This window comes from Alternaria ventricosa (genome assembly GCF_023758065.1).
Source record: "Alternaria ventricosa strain BMP 2768 chromosome Unknown scaffold_13, whole genome shotgun sequence".
In the NCBI taxonomy this organism is placed as follows: domain Eukaryota; kingdom Fungi; phylum Ascomycota; class Dothideomycetes; order Pleosporales; family Pleosporaceae; genus Alternaria; species Alternaria ventricosa.
The window spans coordinates 977,349-998,127 of NW_026055693.1; the positions used below are offsets into that span (position 1 = coordinate 977,349).

At 52.5% G+C, this 20,779-nt stretch overlaps 9 protein-coding genes across 9 annotated transcripts; 5 read left to right on the forward strand and 4 right to left on the reverse strand.

Moving 5' to 3' along the window:
* Window positions 1-266: 266 nt before the first annotated feature.
* Window positions 267-2,487, reverse strand: J4E93_007552 (uncharacterized protein; the record flags this gene model as incomplete). Its single annotated transcript, XM_049345458.1, has 2 exons — window positions 267-491; window positions 562-2,487. 2 exons carry the CDS (start codon window positions 2,485-2,487, stop codon window positions 267-269), a joined length of 2,151 nt encoding a protein of 716 aa, XP_049197688.1.
* A 746-nt stretch (window positions 2,488-3,233) lies between these two features.
* On the forward strand, window positions 3,234-4,289 carry J4E93_007553 (uncharacterized protein; the record flags this gene model as incomplete). The annotated part of the gene is made up of 1 exon (XM_049345459.1): window positions 3,234-4,289. The coding sequence occupies one exon, from the start codon at window positions 3,234-3,236 to the stop codon at window positions 4,287-4,289; it is 1,056 nt and encodes a 351-aa protein (XP_049197689.1).
* A 276-nt stretch (window positions 4,290-4,565) lies between these two features.
* Window positions 4,566-5,002, reverse strand: RPL38 (60S ribosomal protein L38; the record flags this gene model as incomplete). The annotated part of the gene is made up of 3 exons (XM_049345460.1): window positions 4,566-4,618; window positions 4,672-4,800; window positions 4,939-5,002. 3 exons carry the CDS (start codon window positions 5,000-5,002, stop codon window positions 4,566-4,568), a joined length of 246 nt encoding a protein of 81 aa, XP_049197690.1.
* Window positions 5,003-6,375: 1,373 nt separating this feature from the next.
* On the reverse strand, window positions 6,376-8,247 carry J4E93_007555 (uncharacterized protein; the record flags this gene model as incomplete). The annotated part of the gene is made up of 4 exons (XM_049345461.1): window positions 6,376-7,158; window positions 7,267-7,472; window positions 7,592-8,018; window positions 8,068-8,247. The coding sequence occupies 4 exons, from the start codon at window positions 8,245-8,247 to the stop codon at window positions 6,376-6,378; spliced, it is 1,596 nt and encodes a 531-aa protein (XP_049197691.1).
* A 1,271-nt stretch (window positions 8,248-9,518) lies between these two features.
* Window positions 9,519-10,895, forward strand: IDH1 (isocitrate dehydrogenase (NAD(+)) idh1; the record flags this gene model as incomplete). Its single annotated transcript, XM_049345462.1, has 5 exons — window positions 9,519-9,551; window positions 9,622-9,679; window positions 9,733-9,807; window positions 9,858-10,761; window positions 10,811-10,895. 5 exons carry the CDS (start codon window positions 9,519-9,521, stop codon window positions 10,893-10,895), a joined length of 1,155 nt encoding a protein of 384 aa, XP_049197692.1.
* Window positions 10,896-11,189: 294 nt separating this feature from the next.
* Window positions 11,190-12,095, reverse strand: J4E93_007557 (uncharacterized protein; the record flags this gene model as incomplete). The annotated part of the gene is made up of 2 exons (XM_049345463.1): window positions 11,190-12,009; window positions 12,073-12,095. The coding sequence occupies 2 exons, from the start codon at window positions 12,093-12,095 to the stop codon at window positions 11,190-11,192; spliced, it is 843 nt and encodes a 280-aa protein (XP_049197693.1).
* Window positions 12,096-12,403: 308 nt separating this feature from the next.
* J4E93_007558 (uncharacterized protein) lies at window positions 12,404-13,266 on the forward strand (the record flags this gene model as incomplete). Its single annotated transcript, XM_049345464.1, has 3 exons — window positions 12,404-12,473; window positions 12,526-12,759; window positions 12,815-13,266. The coding sequence occupies 3 exons, from the start codon at window positions 12,404-12,406 to the stop codon at window positions 13,264-13,266; spliced, it is 756 nt and encodes a 251-aa protein (XP_049197694.1).
* Window positions 13,267-13,536: 270 nt separating this feature from the next.
* Window positions 13,537-14,854, forward strand: J4E93_007559 (uncharacterized protein; the record flags this gene model as incomplete). The annotated part of the gene is made up of 4 exons (XM_049345465.1): window positions 13,537-13,721; window positions 13,776-13,914; window positions 13,965-14,046; window positions 14,106-14,854. 4 exons carry the CDS (start codon window positions 13,537-13,539, stop codon window positions 14,852-14,854), a joined length of 1,155 nt encoding a protein of 384 aa, XP_049197695.1.
* Window positions 14,855-15,369: 515 nt separating this feature from the next.
* Window positions 15,370-18,524, forward strand: J4E93_007560 (uncharacterized protein; the record flags this gene model as incomplete). The annotated part of the gene is made up of 5 exons (XM_049345466.1): window positions 15,370-15,489; window positions 15,539-15,883; window positions 15,984-16,432; window positions 16,525-17,639; window positions 17,686-18,524. The coding sequence occupies 5 exons, from the start codon at window positions 15,370-15,372 to the stop codon at window positions 18,522-18,524; spliced, it is 2,868 nt and encodes a 955-aa protein (XP_049197696.1).
* Window positions 18,525-20,779: the final 2,255 nt, after the last annotated feature.

The following is a 20,779-nucleotide window of genomic DNA, read 5'->3' on the forward strand; positions in this document are numbered from 1 at the left end:
ACGAATTGTTGGCATCAGCACTGGAGTTGATAGTATTAATGGAATGCGCATCATACCATCTCTAAACCGCGAATCGAGCCAGGAATATATGCGCATTCGAGCCTATGTGCATGTCTAGTCTACGACAGATACCACTAACCAACGTGATAGCGCCACTCATGCATGTACAAACGTATCCAGACGCTTGCTTCCAGGTTCTAGACCCCACAGAAAGATAGGTGCGTGCTCTACAAATCCCATAAAGTGCTCTAGTCCAATCAATAGGTCTAAGTCGTCTTGTCTTCTGCCTTGGTTTCCACCGGCTTAGCTTCGCCCTTGGGCACAAGATTACCGTTATCATCCCGCGGTATGCGTTCCCAGCCTGTCTTAAACCTCTTCTTGCTTGCGTCGAAGCGAGGTAACGGATGCGCCTCAGTATTCAGGACGATTTGATCGAGAGGGAGGAGATCGTCGGGGGAGAAGAGGAGGTACATGTATTTGAGTGTCTCGGCCTGCATGATGTGTTAGTAAAGCAATTCAACATCTTTGGAAATGTGGGAACGAAGGGGAAAAGGAACTTACAAGCCAGAAACTCTCCATGTTGTCTCGCGACGGAGGAGGTACCTTCGTCACATCACCGATACTAGAGAACCCGCCGTTATCCTCTACAATGGTGTGTTTGACAAAAGCTTCAAACATATCCCAGCCCCATTCGCGGTAGATGTCATCCCCGGTTATGCGCCACATGTACAGGAGCGACTCTACTGTTTCCGGTCGCTGGAGATTATGCGTATCAGCTGGCTTGAGGTCGAAATCGCTCTTCCAGCCTTCGCCATCGGGGACACTGGTGTCGAGCTCGGATTTAGATGCTAGGATCTCGGTGCGGTACATCTTGGGCGGGTCGTCGAGCTGGAAGTAGGCGATTTCAGGGGCGAGGCCTGTGGCGGTTACTTTGTACATGCCCATGCATGTCTTTGTGAGTTCGCGGGCGAGGGTTATGTCTTCTTCTTGTGCCTTGCCCCAAGTGGGTAGTTTGCGTGCGTCAGCGAGAGGGATGCCGCCGGTTGCTGCGAGAGCAATGGTACCGGGAAGGAAACAGACGAGGTGGTCCATCTTGGGATGCAGTTTGCCTTCGATACCGCTTGGTCGCTCTGCTAGGACGGTGAAGTGGCTGTTCTTCGTGTATGTGAGGAGATGCTTCTTTGCGCCGTTGAGCGACTCGTTCCACATCTCTTGGTAGACTGGCTCTTGCTTCTGCGTCTGCAGGTACTGCTTGATGAGGTATTCGTAGTAACTGTCTCCACGGCTGCCCCATCGAATCTCGCTTCCGCGGAAGGTGCCTTTGTCTGCGTAGATGAAGATGGGGAGGAGACCGTCTTTGGCGCCGTTGTCGTCCACGACTTTCATTACTTTCTCGGCCACATCCCAGTAGTGTGCCTCACCGGTAAGGAACGCTAGGTACTTCATCTCGAGTTGAAGAGTGGTGGCTTCTGCTGTAGAGGACGCACCGCCGTCGGCGTGCGAGGCTTCGCCTTTGGCGTCTCTGAGGATCACACTGGCCCATGGCACACCCGAAGGTGACTCGTACGCGCCCATGAGACGATCAGCCAGGTCGGTGGCTTTCTCCAGGAAAAGATCCTCCTCATTCGAGTTCTCCGGCTTCAGGCCCGGAAGTGTCTCTTGCAAGTAGTGCGCAGACAGCAGACCACCAAGCATGCGTATAGTTGTTTCGAAAGTGTTCACATCCTGCTTCTTGTCGTAATCAAGACTCGTCGAGATCCATTGCCGCGCGTGGGTGAGTTCTTTGGTGAGGTTCATGATCATGAGCGTATCGAGCGCGTCCACGATGATCCAGCCCAGACCGTTGGGCTCGGCCATGTATCGACCCTTCTTCGAGACGGGGTGGTACTCGTCGTAACCCCAGCCATGCTCCTCGTACGCGTTCCAACTCAGTAGGAAGGCGTCCTTGACCGCTTGTCTCCGCTTCTCCCAGTCGACTTTGCTCTTCTTTCCGGCAGCACTTCCGCCTATGTTTGACAACAAGCTCTTGCCCCTGTCCTTCTCGTCTTGTACTGTGCCCACATTTGTGCCACCACTAGACCATCCAAACCAGTAGAACAGCCCCAGCACTACCAGTGCTATCAGCGACATGCCCCTCTTACTCCGCAGGAAGCCTTTCCTGCCCCTCGCACCACCGCCATATCCATAGCTTTTCCCCGAAGGCTTGTCCTTATACATTGGCAAGCCCTTTTCGTTCCCCGGTAGTTTGTTCCAAACATTATCTTCAAACTTTCGTTGCGCGCTCTCGAAATTGGGTACGTTGCGCGGGATGGCGAAGGACATATCTGAGTCCTGGATCGCCTGTTTCGTGGCCTCGACTGCCTGCTTGGTCGATTCGACGGCTTGCGAGGCTTTCTTGTTGGCGGCGTTCTGGAGGACGGCGAAGGCGGAGGGTGTCTTGAATGCTGTTTTGCTGCGGAGGTTGAACGGGTCGCGTGTCGAGTTCATGAGGCGGCGCGACGCGTAGTGCTGATTAAACAATAGACCAGGCGGAGCGAGTGTATTTCACCCTTGCGAAGTCTGATAACTTGACATCTTGCTCCCGACTCCAGTCGACTTGGGAAGCAATGCTCAAAGCGCCCTCTGTCTGACTCGCCAGGTGTTCATTGCTCATCCCCGATGCAGATAGCTTGGCTAGACAGGGGTCCCGCATCTCAGGAAACATCAGCCGCAGCGGAGTTCAACGGGGAAGCTCCACCTTCAAACCTCAGCCTCGATGCGACTCGCAAGCATCGCTCTTCCTTGTGGTACAGATAAGACACGCGTACTCAGGCACAGTATAGCCTCCTTCGGCAACCAAATATATCTCAGCACGATGAGGCATATCAACAGCAGCTGCGATGCGGCAATGTATTTTTCAGAAGTACTCGAGTATTGTTCTTATGATCACCGCCCACCCTGCAGTATTTCTACGATTACCGCGTCTTGTCGTCATTGCTATTTACGCGTTACGTGATGGCTTGCTACACCAAGGACGAAGTGCGCTTCCTATTCTTTGCTCTCTTTTCCTGTCTACCACTACACCGCTGCTTTCGTATCTCTCGCACACCTTCGCCGCCCGTAAATAGGTCAGACTCTACTAGTATCGAGAAACCACAATCGAGACTGCATCTACGGAAGACCAAGACCAAGCGTTGCGATTCTTCCTCTACCATAACCATCTCACCCAGCGAAACGCAATGTCAGGCGCAAGCATGAAGCGCATTCAAATCACACCAGACGGCTCGGGTCCACCTACGAAACTCGACACCGATGTTCCTACCTCTCTACGGGACGCCAAAGAAACCAAGATCCATCCTCAGAATGCCCCAGACGCTTCAACGAATGCCTCCCTCTTCTTCGTTGGAACTGCCACCACAATCCTAGAGTGGGAGGGCATCCGCATCCTCACTGATCCCAACTTCCTACATGCTGGCGATCATGTTCACCTGGGACCAGGCGTTGGTGCGACGAGGCAGACCAATCCCGCCATCGATCTGGAAGAGCTACCGAGAATCGATGTGATCTTGCTGTCGCATTACCATGAAGATCACTTCGACCGAGAAGTAGAGGAGAAACTGTCAAAAGGTCTCCCGATCATCACTACACCACATGCCAAGGAATGCTTGACAGGCAAAGGCGAAGAGTCGTTCAAGAATGTGCATGCGCTCGACTTCTGGAACAGCTTGCTCCTGGACGTATCCCAGTCAGACCAGCCGAACAAAAGCGGTCCGAAGCCTAGCATTAAAGTCACAGGTGTGCCGGGCAAGCATGTACCCCCAGGTCCACTGAATGTCGCGAACGACATCCTCGGCGCGGTACCCCCTACGAATGGCTGGATGGTCGAGCTGGGGTACTCAAACGGTTCTTCTAGCGACGGCAGCGATTTCGAGAACGGATACAGGATCTATATCTCGGGCGACACACTGATGGTGGACGAGCTCAAGGAGATCCCTGAGCGATACAAGGACCAGAACATCGACTTGATGCTGGTCCACTTGGGAGGCACCACGATCCCCGGGCCTAAAATGCCGTTGCTGATGGTCACAATGGATGCCGAGCAGGGTGTACAGCTCATGCAGCTCATCAATCCCGACCTGACGATTCCAATCCATTATGACGATTATGACGTGTTCCTGAGCCCGCTGGACGATTTCAAGAAGGCGGTGCACGCGGCGGGTTTGGATAGCAAGGTCGTGTATCTGGACCGCAAGGATCAGTACAAATTCAACGTGAAGCGAGGGCAGAAGCCGAAGCAATCGCTGTATTAGTAGCCCTATCGGTAGTGACTCTGTAACTAGCTGTTCAGCAAAATTGACCATGATACATGATGATTCTTGGTGCACGTCGGAAACAGGCTGTGGTGTTCGGAATGAAGTTTGACTTTTTTCATTCCTGGTGGTAACCCAGTGTGAAGGGTTCCGTGATGCCATTGAACAAAATTTATCCGTTGAGACGCCGTCCGCCCATGCCTTCGTGCTTCGTGCGCATCGTGCGTTGATGTCCTTGCACACTTCTGTCCTCAGTCCCTCATGCGTTCGATCCGTTTATGCGTGCTTGCCCTTGGGGTTCTTCTTGCCAACGTCGGTGATGGTAAGACCTGCGGTTGTTAGATTCGTGTCATTGGCGCTGAAGTATTTGGGATGTGCGTACCCGGGGGCAGACTCTGCTTGAGCTTCTCGGCCTTGTCGGTGTCCTTAAGAACGAGGGTGTAGACGTTTGTTGAGCATCGGACCTTGAACTTGATGTTGTTGACCTTCTTGTTCTTCTTTATGCGGGCGGCTGCGATAATGTCAGTCCAGTGCTCTCATCATGTTCGCTGCCTCGATCGTCGCAGGTCTCTGCGGCTCGCCTTCATCGTGCACAATCCCTCCTCCTACTGCGACCGCAACTTTCCCCCGGCGGAAATGGTAGACGTACACTTGGCATCCTTGCGCCTGCAGATCTCGATGAACTGCTTGATGTCGGAAACTTCGGAAGGCATCTTGACGATTTGTGTGTGGACGGGTCGTTGGAGTTCGGGATCGTGAAGTTCGGAGACGCCTAGGCACAGGCCAAAAATGCTGTGGACTCGCTTGAAACGCACGGGCTGCGAAGGGGCTGCCCGCAAGCGTTGCTGCTTCGGGCCTGGTGGGGTGACGACGAGTGTGGCGTAAACCAGGAACGCCATGGCTGCGTCGCATGAAACAGTGCTGCCTACAACCCTATAACTGCTGCAATTCTTATCCAAAGTTCATCCCGCTCCTCGTCTCGCTCAGAACCCCTTGGATCTCTCTCCACACACGCACACACGGCCAACTTCCACCCTTCAGCATGCCGACCCCCATCGATCGCGCGGTCCAACAACGTGTAGGTTACTCATGGCTCTCCTGGCATCTACTTTACATAGTGGGCCTTCTCCATGCCACTGCCAACATATGCTAAGGTTACGTAGGGCCCGTTCTTCGCTTTTGCCGCAGTCGTCGCTGGTGTAGCAGCATGGAGCATCTGGGGACAAGATATCTTCCCTAGTCAAGACCCTACTGGCGGTACGTCATTATGAACCTCTTCATTGGCAAAGCATCTCTCAAGTCCAGGTTTGCTGACAATGATTTCAGACCCAGAAACATGGACACATGATCAATGCGTTACCTGGCTCAAGCACGTAAGTTCTCTAAAGCCTCGGTGTGACGAAGGACGCATGATAGCTTTGGCTACCTTCCAGCGATGAGTTGCCTTCTTCACACTGAGGTACAGGCCGTTGGTCTTCTTGATGCTAACGCCGCATCAGAGAAATTTACATCCCTCCCCTGTCGCAACGACTGCTGAGCTACTAGAGCGGATCAAGGCCAATATGAGGGTAGCCAGAGAGAGAACACCGGGGCAATGAGCACGTATAGTGCAAAGAGTCTATCCAACCCAAATAAATTGCAAGCTTAGCCACATACAAGACTTTCAGTATCGAAACCCTTGAGCCGGGTTAAACAGTGACTACGCCTTTCCCCCATGACTCCTGCAGAATACCATGGGTAGTCGCCAGGCTGAGCCATCGTTGACCGATCGCACATCAGATCAACCCCGACTACCTCCAGGCCTCACCATATTTTTCCCTCCATAACTCCTGCAGAACACCTTGGTAGTCGCCTGGCTGAGACGTTGCTCACCGATTGAACGTCATATCAACTCCGAATACCTCCAGGCCTCATCGTATTTCTCGCAAGATAACTCCTGCAGAATACCACGGTAGTCGCCTGGCTGAGCCATGTTCCAATCATCCAGCGCATAAAAAATCTTGACTTCCTCCCCACCTCATCATATCGCATCAACGCCATACTCCTTCCAACACACTTTTGGCCCGTTTCCACACTCCAATCCAAACTAATTGCCATCATCCGCCTTTTTGAAGTCCTGCAGGATCTCAACGCTAGCGTTGTAGTGCTCCGCCTCCTCAGTGTACGCACTCTCTTCTTCCTTCATCTCTCGGTTGAGACGATCCAGCTCCTCAGCCATACGTTGCTTGTATGGGCCCATCTGCTCATCGATTTCTGCCTGCTTCTTAGCGGTCTCCGCACGCCTCTTGCGCATGTCGTCGAGCTTCTTTCGCTGGTCTGCGAGCTGGCGTTCGACGGAGAGCGTCTTAGGTGTTGATGAACGCGGAGCTGTAGGCAGGGTGGAAGGTGGCACAGACGTAGGCGTAGGTAAGGGCTTCGCGCGCTTTGGATCCGGTGTCACACCGTTGGTGGTGGTAGATGAACGTTTGCCTGGTACGACTGCCACGGGGGGCGTATCTGACTTCTTCTGACCGTTGGTAGTGACAGGTGCTGGTTTCGCGGCCTCCTTTGCTGGGGCAAGTGGCGACGGAGGAGGCTGTTTTGTAGTCGCCTTAAGTACGGCTACAGATTTCTCTGCGTGCGCATTTGCGGGCTTGGTGCTTGATTCTGCAAGGCAGGGTACTTTGGCAGTCATATCGGCCGTCGGTACAGAAGGCGCGGCGGCGATCTTTTCTGTAACTTTCTCACCACCGCTACCGGTATGAGAGGTAGACGTGCTGTTATCAGTATCTCCATTGGTAATCTGCGCTTGTGCTCCAGGAGATACCATCGTAGTTGCTTCGGGGGTCTTTGATTTGGGTCCAGGTTTCTTCTTAATGGGGCTGGAGATCTATAGGTAGGTGTTAGAAGTAGGCAACAGTCAGGCTGAGTCAGGAGTCAAGGTGTTCCAAAGATGGGGGCGGTGGGGAAGGTAAAGTTATGGAAACCTTTCTCTCACCTTTGGGGCTGACTGTGCGCTTTTCGCTGGCGTGGTGGGAAGCATTGGCGATTCGGATCGTGACGAGGCATCTCCGTCATTCTTCGATAAGGGGTTTGCGCCTACGGTAAGAGGAGGAAGAGGTTCCAGCACTAGAGTATGTGCTTCGCCTATATCTTTGTCGTCAGGGTCAAAACTCATTGACATGTTCTCCTCGAGAATTTCAGCTAAGACATCACGTCAGCCTGACAGCCAAAATCCAGTCTAGCAACCTAACCTTCCGTTCGATAGTGGAATCGAAATATAGCCCATGGCTCTGTACCTGGGCGTTTTGCATCCGCCCTACGCTGATAGATTTTCGGTTGATTATCCTCCAGTGGAGTAGTGTCCTTCTCGAAGGACATCCTGAAAATGGGAGCTATGCGGTTGTAGCCAACTTTCTGCTCGGTGCCGCCCGTATCCCTGTCTTTCATATCACTTCCATGGGTGTAGTACTTCTTTACTTTGCCAATTTCGTGCCAGTCTCCCAGTTGGCGGGTGATGTACAGTCGCAGCTCGATGGTTCCGATGGTCTCTGGGGCGTCGTCTTGAATCGTAACAGCGTGCTCGAGTGGAGCCACCGTAATGTCAGTATCGATGATGCCTTTGCTGGTCTTGCATAGAAAGGTTTCGGTGTCCAGTTTCCGGTTGTGTAGGATCACTGACTTAGCCACATGCGAGCCGGCTTTACGGAGTATCCCGTCCACGAACGTGTCGTAGGCTACAGCCAGAGTCTTTGGTTTCGTTAGAAAGTTCTTATGTGTTTATGTAAGTGATAGTTACCTTGCCGGAGAACCTGCCGCCCACTTTAGGCTGATGGCCCTCATCGATGGGTACATAGCAGCAAATCGCGTTGTCTCTTGGGTCCACATACTCTCCGTATTCTTCAAGCGCCTGAACTTGACCCTTGACAAAAATGTTGACTTGGGCCTTTCTGTCGGTGTCCTTCTCAATCACTCTCATATTTGAGAAGGTTGTTGTAAGATGTGGATTTAAAGTGGTTGAGACGTTTTTGGTGAAGAGGCGGTGATTTCCCTCGCGTGAGCCCAGAGTAAATCGGTGATCAATGCGAAGGGGCTGCTCAATCGAGTAGTGCGGGGGTCGTTATCGTACTATATCTGACGCGAGCTAGTTGAGTGCATTCGTGTGAATTGGCAGAAGACGTGTCTGTGCGGCAAACTGGATCGATGCTCGCCGACAGAGTCTCATATGAGTAGTACTGACAGCGCGGAAGGTCGAGGATACCTGGCGGTATGCGCCCTTTCGCCGCTGCCTGACGCGCTTTGGAGCTTCGGTTGTCGTGTGTTCTTTGTGGATCACCAATGATACTATGATACCGGAGATGTGAGCGCGATATGATGTCGAAGATAGTAGACGATATGTGAGATGGGAAGAAGTGAACAGGGAGAAAGAGGGCTCGTCTTATAGACTAGGAGACCTGACGAAGCCGGCAGAACAGTGATGTGAAGGTGAAGGTGGTCAGGTGGGTAACACATGCTAGAGAAACGCTGCAATGCCAGAGGCTGCCACGTCTACCAAAGCTCAAGTGAGAGTCACTCCGAGAGCGCTCATATACCCAATTAAATAAGACATACCGCACTTAGACTGCTTTGCGGACCAGCACACCTTCAAGGGCTCACATGCTATATAGGTTGCTGGAGCGACCACACATGATGCTCTCCTCTGCTCTCATGGTGAGCTCCCATAGCCGACTGAAATTTCCTCATTCAAGACATGATAGTTCTGCCAACCCTTTGGCATGATATGACTAGGGCATTTGGCACGCTGGGAGAAGATGAAGTCCACGGAGCAATTGCTCGCTGCTGGGTCGATAATAAAGATCTACTGATCCGTTGAACATGAGCTCCTCCATGGCTGTTTATCAGATGAATTCTGCTATAGGATGAGACCTTGTGCTATGCGAGCCCGTGCGATCACATGCAAATGGAGTCGTGATGAAATAGGCAGGCGCGGTGAGTGTGAAAACGGAAAGAATCATCCGGAGAAGAAAAGCTGCGAAAACGAGAAGAAACAATGATTGGGACGAGTGAAAGACATCGTTGCCCTGCGTCGGAGATAATAAAGAGAGCGAGCCGCGGCGGAAGGACGGATGTGGTCATTCGCCAAGCGCGGTTTCTTCCTTCGGTTCGGATGCATTTTCGGGGGACGGCAGCTTCAGCTTGTTTCTCTCAACCTCAAATCCCTCACCACCAGCCCAACGCCGCAACTCCACCATGTTGTCGAGGACCTCTCAAAGAACAGCGCAGGTAAGAGCAAGACTATGCGCCCGCAATTGGCGGGCGCGGTGGAAATCCGAGTGCTAATGCGCCTGTGCAGACGCTCCTGCGGGGCGCGAAGCCTGCCTCTCGATGGGCACCCGCCATGGCTACCCGCTGTACGAAGACCACGTGAAAGATATTCAGAATGCAGAGACTAACGCGGCGACAGCAATGGCTACGGTCACCCAAGACATCTTCAAGCCCACTAAGTTCGGCGGCAAATACACCGTTACCCTGATCCCTGGTATGCGCGATAGCCGCCTATAATTGGACATAGATTCTGAACATGCGCAGGTGACGGTATCGGTGCTGAGGTCTCCGAGTCGGTCAAGGAGATCTTCAAGGCGGACAACGTTCCCATTGAGTGGGAGCAGGTCGACGTCTCCGGTGTCGACTCTGGCAACGTCCACTCCGAGGAGCTCCTCCGCGAATCCATTGCCTCGCTCAAGCGCAACAAGCTCGGTCTCAAGGGTATCCTCCACACGCCCGTCGAGCGCTCCGGTCACCGTTCCTTCAACGTTGCTCTCCGTCAAGAGCTCGACATCTACGCCTCCATCGTCCTCCTCAAGAACATCCCCGGTTACGAGACGCGCCACAAGGACATCGACTTCTGCATCATCCGTGAGAACACCGAGGGTGAATACTCTGGTCTCGAGCACCAGTCGGTCAACGGCGTCGTCGAGTCGCTCAAGATCATCACCCGTGAGAAGTCGGAGCGCATCGCCAAGTTTGCGTTCGCCTTTGCGCTCGCCAACAACCGCAAGAAGGTTACCTGCATCCACAAGGCCAATATCATGAAGCTTGCCGATGGTCTGTTCCGCAACACCGTCAAGAGGGTTGGTGAGGACTACCCCACTCTCGAGACCAACGACATGATTGTCGACAACGCCTCCATGCAGTGTGTCTCAAGGCCCCAGCAATTCGACGTCATGGTCATGCCCAACTTGTACGGAGGTATCCTTTCCAACATTGGTGCTGGTCTCGTTGGTGGTCCTGGTATCGTCCCCGGTTGCAACATGGGCCGCAACGTCGCCGTTTTCGAGCCTGGATGCCGTCACGTCGGTCTCGACATCAAGGGCAAGGACCAGGCCAACCCCACTGCTCTGATCCTGTCCGCCGCCATGATGCTCCGTCACATTGGTCTCGATGACCACGCCAACCGCATCTCGCAGTCCGTCTACAAGGTTATTGCTGACGGGTAAGTTCGAATTCCGAATGAAGAGCAACACATGACTAACATCATCTAGTACCGCTCGCACACGCGACATGGGAGGCAACACCACCACCCACGAGTTCACCCGCGCAGTTCTGAACCAGATGGAGAAGGCATGATTTAGCCGTCATGATCTTCGTGTTTGCTAAGCTTTGATCTAGCGCGATGATACCGTCACATCTAGGCCTCGGCTCACATTGGGTTAACCTAGGATATGGAGCAATAACATATTTTCTTAACGATTGGACGCAATGGCACTTGTACAACTACCAGCTGGAATGTGAATAGAGCTGTACTTGTAGGTGGTATATAGCATGCTGCATGATTGAATTGACCATTCTTATACCCTCGTGAAAATGCCAGACCCAGAACTCCGTGCTATGCGTAACATCGTCATCGTGATGTGGGTATATCTAGAATTGGATCCTCCTCTTCCTGCCAGTGTACTTGGACGAGGCCTTGACAACCTTGCCTTGTCTCTCCATCTGCTCCTTCTTCTTCATGATGTACGCCTTGCTGCCCTTGCGTTCCTCGCCCCTCTTCATGCCCTTGGCCTTTCTCCGTGCATCCTCGACATCAACGCCGTCCATGCCCCTCACAACGCCTGTGATGTCGCCATCTAACGCTCCACCGCCCACAGTTAGAACAAGATACGTCTTCGCGCTCTTCGTTCCCATGTCGTCCTCTAGAAGACCTGCACCAAAACCAGCTTTGATCGCCGCCTGCGCCACCATCTTCTTCTGCGCGTCGTTCTTAGGATAAAACTGACAAACCGCTCTCCCTCCCCTCTTCAAACTCGCATAAAGCTGATTGAAGAACCTCGATAACCTGCCCGCAGGACTCTCCTCGCTCGTCTCGGCATTGCACAACCATTGGACCGCACTGATACTGATTGCCGCATCGAAAGTTCCCGGCCTGAATGGCACACCCTGCCCCGCATCCGCCAGCAGCAAATCTCCCTCGACCTCTTTCTCCAGCGCAACGCCCAGCATCGATGCGCTGATGTCGAAACCAATCCATACGTGTGGGCCGCCGGGTGTGCCTTGTTCAGCCGAGTGCGACAGGATCTCGCCGCTGAGACCGGAACCGCAGCCGACGTCGAGGATCATGGATGGCGATGTGAGCGCGAGGAGGGAGAGGGCGCGGTGGGTCATTGTCGATTGGATCTTTTGGATACGGGACGAGGTGGTGTATTTCCGCGATTCGGAATCATTGTAGAAGAGGTCGGGCGGTCTGTAGATGTGTAAGCGCTGTGTTCTTCGTTATGCGATTTGCGCTGTTGGGAGGATTGTGTACAGGATGTCTTCGGGGCGCGACATGGTTGCGGTTGTTAACTCTGAGTCGCTGGACACTTGATTGTAGTACTCTTCTTATCGCGTGGAAATATGGAACTTGTTTGCGCAGTGACTGTCGAAAGCGAGCGTGGGCTGTCAGTTGCTCGGTGTACCTTCAGCCAAGAGTTCGCACGACTTTTTGGAGTTGCACCCCACACTCTGGCGCGGGTCCACGGGTTTCTCCGCTAGCCTTGATGCCACCTTTGGACTGACCTCATCGTGCCGCGGCCAAACTTCCAGCCTTCAACACTTCATCTCTCTTCGCTTTCACTTGAAGTGTGTCAAAAGTCAACATGTGGATATTACCGCTGCTTGGATATGTCGGCGTTATCCTGGGCTTCGCGTTCCTGACGCTTGCAATAGGTACTTTGCTGTGATGCTCGGTCTTTGGCTTCATGGGGCTAACGCAACGTAGCTTCCGGCCTGTACTACCTTTCTGAACTCGTGGAAGAGCATACCGTCTTCGCGAAGAAACTGCTCTACCGCCTCATTTATGGCGTCGTTGGCATACAAACACTCCTTCTCGTAGTCGATAGGTTTCCAATCGGGCTCAGCGCATTGAGTGTCGGGTCGCATTTCATCTATGCGCAGAACCTAAGGCGATTCCCTATCGTCAAGCTCACGGATCCACTCTTCTTGGCTTCTTGTGGTATGCTATGATACTTGGACGTCTCTGCCGGCGCAATGCTGACCATCATTTCCAGCCCTTGTAATCGCGAATCACTACCTGTGGTTCCGCCACTTTAGTGCTCCGCCGGCGAACTCGTACTCCTCGTATCCCTACTCCCGCGATGCCAACATCCCCACCTTCACCGAAATCGCATCCTACTTCGGCCTCTGCGTGTGGCTCGTCCCCTTCGCTTTATTCGTCTCCTTGTCCGCCGGCGAGAATGTCCTTCCTTCGATGGGCTCGGAGTACGCGACCGGAGACGGTAGCAGCTACATCACACCAGGAACAGCACCAGCATCATTCGGAACCGGAACAGGCATTGGTGTCGGTGGAGCCAGTAGTGGCATGGAGGGAAAGAGGAGGGCGAGAAGTGGAACAAACGCTGGCATGGCAAAGGCTGTTGTCACTGGCGTCAGAGAGTGGGTTGGAGAGACAGGAGAGGTTATGGGGTTGTGGAAGGGTGAGAGGACGAGACCGACATTCTAAGAGCTGGGTCTCTATGGGATATGATTGTACGAGTAATGTGGATGCTACTTGCGAAAGATCGTTGCGGATTGGTCGGTTTGCTACGTGCCTGCACTTGTGTCTTTTCACCTTGAGGAAACTGCGCCATTGTCGTGAAAAGCGCCAAATGGTATAGCGCACGCGACCTCCAAACCCACAGGCCTTCACTTTGTCTCACCCCACTTCCCACCTCCACTGCCACAAGACACTTTTGGGGATCTCTGATTTACTACTCCTACAACTTCATTCGCAATGGACGACGTACACTCCTCACGCATATACAAGATGCTTCCGGTGCCCCAGGCGCCAATGCTGCACCGCGAGACTGCGTCTATTCAGCCAGAGAAGATCGATATGCGCAGCGCCCGCAATCTCTTGTGCAAGGTCTTCAAGAAACCCTACGCCCATCCACCTACCGTGAAGAAGTTGCAGGCCAAGTGAGTGATAGTTTGTTCAGAGAACTGGTTGCAGCGACTAACTTTAGTACCTAGTCATGTTCAATTCCTACTTGAGACGCCTATCGGCCGCGACTTCAATCTCATCACCGCCGCTGGTGTGGAGTTCAAAGTACATTCTGTCATGTTGATTGGCGGCCCGAAGGCATTACAGGAGGGACTGTTCCCTGGCGGTGTAAGCTTTCCCTTCCTTACATTTGCTATGATCGAGACTAACACGGCCAGGCAACAATCCCAAACCCACCTGAGTTCGTCAACCTGCCGCCTCACTTCCATCCTATCCTCATTGACCGTATCGTCAACTTCAGTACGTCTCACTCATGTCTAACGTTTTTGAGCCCTCAACTAACTACGACGTTCCTATAGTCTACACATCGGACTACCTGGTCGTCCGGGACGGTAGCAAGCAGCTCGTTCAGAAGAACTTCAAGTTCTATCACGCAACTGTTATTCCAGATGTCAACCCGCCTACCGCCGCTACCACCGCTCTAGTCGACATCCATGATTACACGTTCCATCTCCACATGTACGCTCTGGCTGAAGAGCTAGACTACGACGCGCTCAAATCAGCCGCCCACACCAAGCTCGTCCAACTCTTCATCATCGTGCGCAACGAAACTCCCTCCTCGATCAAAGACGCCATCAACGCCACCTTTGCCCCACTAGGTAGCCCGTCGCGTATCTGCAAAGACGAAGACGGCACAATGCAACAACTCGTCGTATCGGCTGTCCTCGCCCACGAGTTCAAGACATGGACCGAAGCAGATCAAAAAGCCTTCAACGACGACATCCAAGGTCCTGAGTACTCCGACTTCCGCAACGCCTACAACATGGTCAAGGGCGCGAACCAGGATCTGATTGAGATTGGAGATACTGCTAGGTCATTGGCAGCGGAGCGCAAGGCGGGTATGGAGCGTAGGAGGGCAGCTAAGAAAGCTGGCGTCGGCAACGTGGACCAGATTAAGCTCATAGTGGGAAGCGGCTCGCCTTTGAGTGTGTTGAGCGCGCGACCTGCAAATATGAAGGACAAGTTCAAGAGGCGTGTAGAGAAGCGGGGTGTTAGTTCGGTTGCAAAGGTCGATGGAGATGAAGATATGGATATGGAGGTTGACTAGATTGCTTGTCGCATGGCGATGGGGTTACGCATTTTCGGATGGAGCTTTTACCTCATTTGAGGGGAACAGTTGAATACCCTGAAATCTGCGTTGACGTTAGGTCGTAGACTTTGCATTTTATTATCTTGATGTAGGCTGCAGGCCTTGTTAGGCCCTTCTTTGTAGGAGGTGCTTTCCCGGTTTAACTTGCTGAGATGGCATCAAAATAGTACTTGGTTCATTTGCCGAATGCGCCGAACTTCTGCTTTTGTTCGTGCGTAGGTGTTTATTATCTAGGCAAGGGGCAAGTGAGAGGTGCACTTGCTTGGTGAGAGAACTTGAAGCGGAGGCGCTCGCTTCCGACTTCCGCCCGAACGCCTACATCATCTTTTCCGGTCCTTACACATCCCCCCGCCAACGACGAATAATTCCAACCAGCCAATCACCTCATTTTTTTACATTGATCGAGCATCACTAGCCTTTCATCGGTCGTTCCTATTTTTGCGAAACCAAGCCGCGCTTCGGTGCCGGCTGTCATGGCTTGCAACAGTTGGGAGAAGCTGTGTAAGGCTCAGCGCGACTACCCAAAAGCGAAGTTCGCAGACTCGTTCGTACAAAAGTCGCTCAAGAAGACGCCCAAGAACCCATTTCTCTTGGTATGCTAGTCGACCTCGGAAATTTCATTTTCAGGCTAATTTTGAGCAGGCATGGAAAGCTCGGTTATGTCTTACATTGAACAATGTGGACGCCGATGTAGCAAATCTGGTACAACAGGCCTGGGAACAGCCAGGGGTGAACGATATTCGGCTGCTGTCCTACTTATATAAGATCTTAGCCGACGCTACGCGGAAAGATCAGGACAATAACCTAAACATCAGCGGAGTGGGCGACGGAAACCTCAAAGTTTGGCAACGTGCTGCGAAAGCCTTGGGACGCAAGGAAGACCGTCAAGATCTCTGGTCTGCTCTAGCTAATGTGGCATTGGCAGAGGAATGCTGGGAGGACTTCCGCCTGGTACGTAAGAACCCGGCATCTGGCCACGACCTGGTTGTATCTCGACACCTTTGGAAATGCGCACCTCCCCGCGCCTTCTCGCTACCACATAGAACTACAACAGGGTGAGATTAGATTTGGTACTAACGCTTGACAGGCTGTCTTTCACTACAGCAAAGAAACCAAGGAAGGCGCCGGATTAACATCTGCAAAAAAGCATGCTCACTTCACGCAAACACTCGCTATTCAACTCGCAGCTGAACAGCAGTGTGGACTTCCCCAGGGCGAGATGAAAAGCAAACTTCAATTCGACCTGGCTCGTAGACTTTTGAAACAAGCATACGAGGCCGCTCCAGATGACCCCATCGCTTTCAAGGATATACGCGACTTGCGTTTTATGGGCGAGATCTTCGCGCGGCAAGCGAAGTGTAGCGAGCTGTTCGAACACTGGAACCACCCGCCTGCAGCCCTCCAGGACCTTATGACGAAACATCGGGGTGACTTGTGGGGCATGAAGATTAGACTTGCACGGCAGAGTAAAGAATGGTCTCTACTTGAAAGCCAGTGTCTTGCGTACATTGAGCGCATTATATCACAGCAGGAAAGGTATGTTGAATCAGCGGCGAAGTGTAACATTGTGAAGTGGCTGCGGGTTGCTGCAGCGACTTCCAAACCCTACTTATTGCTGACGTTCTCAGCCTTCGAGAGACTTGTGCCTGGAAGAAAGATATTTGGACATCCTTATTAGCCACCGCGTACGCAACACGCTCCGCTGACGATGCTGTTCGCCTGATCTCCGATATCACAAGTCGTACTTTCAACCCGGAGGAGTTCCAAAGCCAAGACCGCCCCTTGAGACTTGCGTACATGACACTTCGCCAGAATGTCGCTTCAGGAACTCCAATGCTGACCGACTGTAAGACGTACTGGAAGAACCACGCGAACCTTATCACATGTTACGCAGATATTCGACCCTTCCTAGATGGGATGACCCCAGAGGATCGAGGAGATCTCTGGGATTTTGCGCAAACTCACTGGGAAGACGCGAGGAAGTTAATGGCACAGAATCAGTACCCAGCTCAAGACTGGGTTGTTCATTGCGGTAATCGTCTGAAGTTGGGTTATCTTTTCTGGATATCACTGTCGACACCATCTGCTCAAAGATGGCAAGGGCTCATGGAGGTACCTTTGGTCGCCGCATTGCGAGCTCCTCAGTTACAGTCACCCAGGTCGCCTGAAGGTTTTGTCGCGATATACACACTTCTCTGGATGCACCATGAAGCTATGCGCAACGAAGAGCCCGATCATCCCTTCGGAAATACGCCAAATTCACGAGTTCTCCTTCAAGCTGCAATGTTGGCGCGCCATTTGGTGGCGAGCGACAAGGAAAAGCAAAACAGACCGCTAGCACTACTTGCTGCACGGCTACATCTGAACCTCGGTCTAGGAAAATCCGCTTTCCAGTTGTACGGCCACACCAAATGCAAGGAGATGCTAGTGCATACTTTGTCACCATATGTTCTGTCACGCATCTCACTGACACATCCATTTGGTGCCAAAGGCTACCAAGGATTCTCAGCCGAAGAGGAACTAGGAAAAGCTGTCGGGACAATGGAGAGAATGGAACGCAAGCTTAATGAGGCAGTATGTTCTGATCTCCAGTCGCTTCCATGGGATCAAGCTATGGAACTATTGGCCGCGAAACGGGACTTCAAGTCGAGCTTGACAAAGCACATATGCAATACAGAGAGCCGTCGTATAGCACGACTCAAGGGTGAACCGATCGATAACATTCCCGTTATTGACTCAAGTAGTATGTTGCACTCATTTCCAACTTGGAAACTGGCTAATCCATGCAGGCTACCGGAATATCAAGGACGTCGTGGATAGAACCATATTCCCCAACTACGAGCACAGTCAGCATCCTGGACCACTTTCATACATCATGCCCAACGGCCTTCCGGAAGTTCATTGGCTGGCCAAGAGCCTTGATATCTGGGACGCTAGCAGTAGATATCTCTATAGAGAGACACAGGTGTTGGAGTACCAGGGCAAATGGATACACCAAGTTGCCATGCCTCCGGATCATGCCTGGGAAACTGAGCCTGACATGACGCTTGCCGAATACCAAGTTGAGGACGCATGGGTGGGAATCAATCTCATCGTTAAGACGATGAACTTGCTAGGATTTTCTTTCGAAAAGCTTCCTGGAGCGCTGGAAGCACTTCTGGAAATGGTTTCCACGATGCGACTTGCAATGGAGAAACTGCGTATGCCTGGCGCCACGCACCAAAAACCCGAAGATGAACCCACCATGTTCCACGAGAACATGCTGATGTCCTGCTATACCAAGTTCGAGGTCCTGCGCGCACTCATCAAGTTGATCGAACACCTACGCGAGAAGGTCATCAATGCGAAGACCCACCGCATGAAGGCCAAGTTACCAAAGAGCTGGGTCAATGACATGGAAACTGAGACGAAGAATTGTTTCGAGGCGATACGAGATGTGGCGCATAGCTACATCAATCTTATCGAACAGAGAGGACGTGCTGCGATTAAGGCGCAGGTCCGGTGGGGCAAGACGGGCGAGGCATTGAAGCATGTGCTGAGTGACGACGATGTTGACTTCTACGCAACTGAATATGTGGATAGCGCACTACAGGCATGGAAGGGTGTTCTACAGGTTAAACTCAAGTAGAAGGAGCAAATACATCTCCCTATTGGTCCCGCATGCCGGCCTTTTCAGGCACACCAACATAGGAAAAAACTGAACACCGTGGAGTCTACGTTAACGTTGGGTTACCTACTTTGCAAGTTTCTGTCTTGATGTAGTCTGCAGACTTGTTTAGTTTTTTTCTTGCATAGGGTGCAGGCCACGTTCTGCGAGGATATCCTAGCTCAATTATCAGACTAATACTTTCCTCCACTTGCCTGCGCAGAAATTGTAGCAATGAATGGCGACTAATATATCTCAGTGAGATGTTAGATATGACTGAACAGCCGGGCTTGCGGCTGAGCTGTGTCGCATTGAGATTGCTGTATTTTACGTTGCTCTTGACTGAATACTGCTGCTTTCCTGCACTTCACAGCTAAATGAGGGAGGACACACTGCGCATCCTCGCACCTTCACGCTCAATTCTGAGCAGCGACTGTCACTTACAATACTCCTTCCAATCTACGTCAGATCCAGGTGCTAGCGTTGATCATTTAAAATGCAGCTCACCTCGTGAACCCTCCAGGCTCCCGTGTGCAAACGCAAACGCTGTATCCCCATAACCCAACTCACTCGCGTTCACCTCATTTTTAGCTCCGCCATCGTTACTCTTCCGCTATTCACCGAGGATTGCTTCGGAGTTTCACTATCGCCGCCGACTTGGCTTTTCGTTTTACTCAACTTCGTTGCACTCCCGTCGCTTGCTTCCGCAGATCCCTCGCTGTCAACACCACGCAACCTCTTCGCCATGGCCTACCCTACGGGAAAGATACCCTGGACGAAATCGTCGTCGGGAAGCGGTTCTGGCTCTGGCGCTCAGTCAGTAGATCACACCGACGCCGAGCTAGGTGAACGTATGGACTCCGACCCGGCGTCCTCGTCGTCAGATTACGGTTCTACCTTTGGCGACCATCCAGATCAGCACCCTGCGGTCCCGCTCCCTGAAGACTCAGACTGCTACCTGACGTCCTCGTTGCCAAGTCACGCTTCTGGTCTCAGTGCCCTACCGTCCTCATCGTCAAGTCAGGGTCTTGGTTCTGGCGATCAACCAGATGGACGCAACAAGAACGCGCTTCCTGAACGTACAGATTCACTCGCAGATCCTAACGGCCCACTGAACACAGCGACGGACGCACCAAACACGCGAGACTTTTCTACCCAGACCCCGGATACACCTTCGCACGGAGACAGGTATGAGGACCTTGATTACCCTGTCGATGGAACTGGAGCAAGTTACAATTGTTCTGGATCAAAGCTGACAGAGAAACTCCCTGGTAGTGTTTCTCACGCACGAGCTGAAGCACAGCGTCGACTACAGCGGGGTGAGAACCAGCGGAGTGACCCTAACGTCCCACTGAGGATAGGGACGGACTTATCAAAAATGTCCGAGGACGAGAGAATGAAATGGGCTATCGAAGTTTCCGACCCCAATCGCAAACCCAAACCCAAGTCCGGACCCGTCAGGCCCAAACCCAACAGCCACTACGTATCTCCCGAAACGTTTCGAACAGTGATGTACGATCTCACCAAGGATCCAAACCTGAGACCCAAGGGACGTTCGAGCGGCAAGTGGCGCTGTTGCAAATGTCACCGCAGCCACAAGGTCTACACTCAACCACACATCCATCCACTCTACACTCTGAGCTGCGAATGCACCCACCGACCTTGTGCTAAGTGCAAACTGGAGAGTGTCGTGATCAAACAGTTCCAACCGATGAACGATCCGGAAGTGGTTCACTTGTGTGAGGACTTAGCCCAGCCTGCTATACGATTCGGCGTCATCTGCGAAGGCTGTGGTGTATCATGGCGCGCAAGGAGAGTCCCAGTCGTGGTCAAGAAGATACCGAAGAAGTCGGTTCTACAACGTGTGTCTAGTCTCACCAGGTCCCTAAACAAGCGCGGTAGTGGTGATCGTGCACCCACTTTGAAGGACCTGCGATCTAGTCGGTCGATGAGCAACCTCCACGATCCTACTCAGTCACGTGCGCCGCCGGCCGCTTCCAGGTCCAGCCTCGACCTCCACGCCCTTCGAAAGGAGATGAAAAAAGAGCATGGAGTACAAGCTGAGCCGGTTCCTGTCAAGTTCATGGGCATCAAGTGTACCTGTAGTATGACTACTGCGGACACTTCGCTCTGTTTCCAGGGTAAAGTAGCCGCCACGAGTAGCTCTCAAGATATTTTGCTAACTTATCACTAGTATGTAGCTCCCTTGCTATGCTTTGCCAACGCGGTTTTGAGGC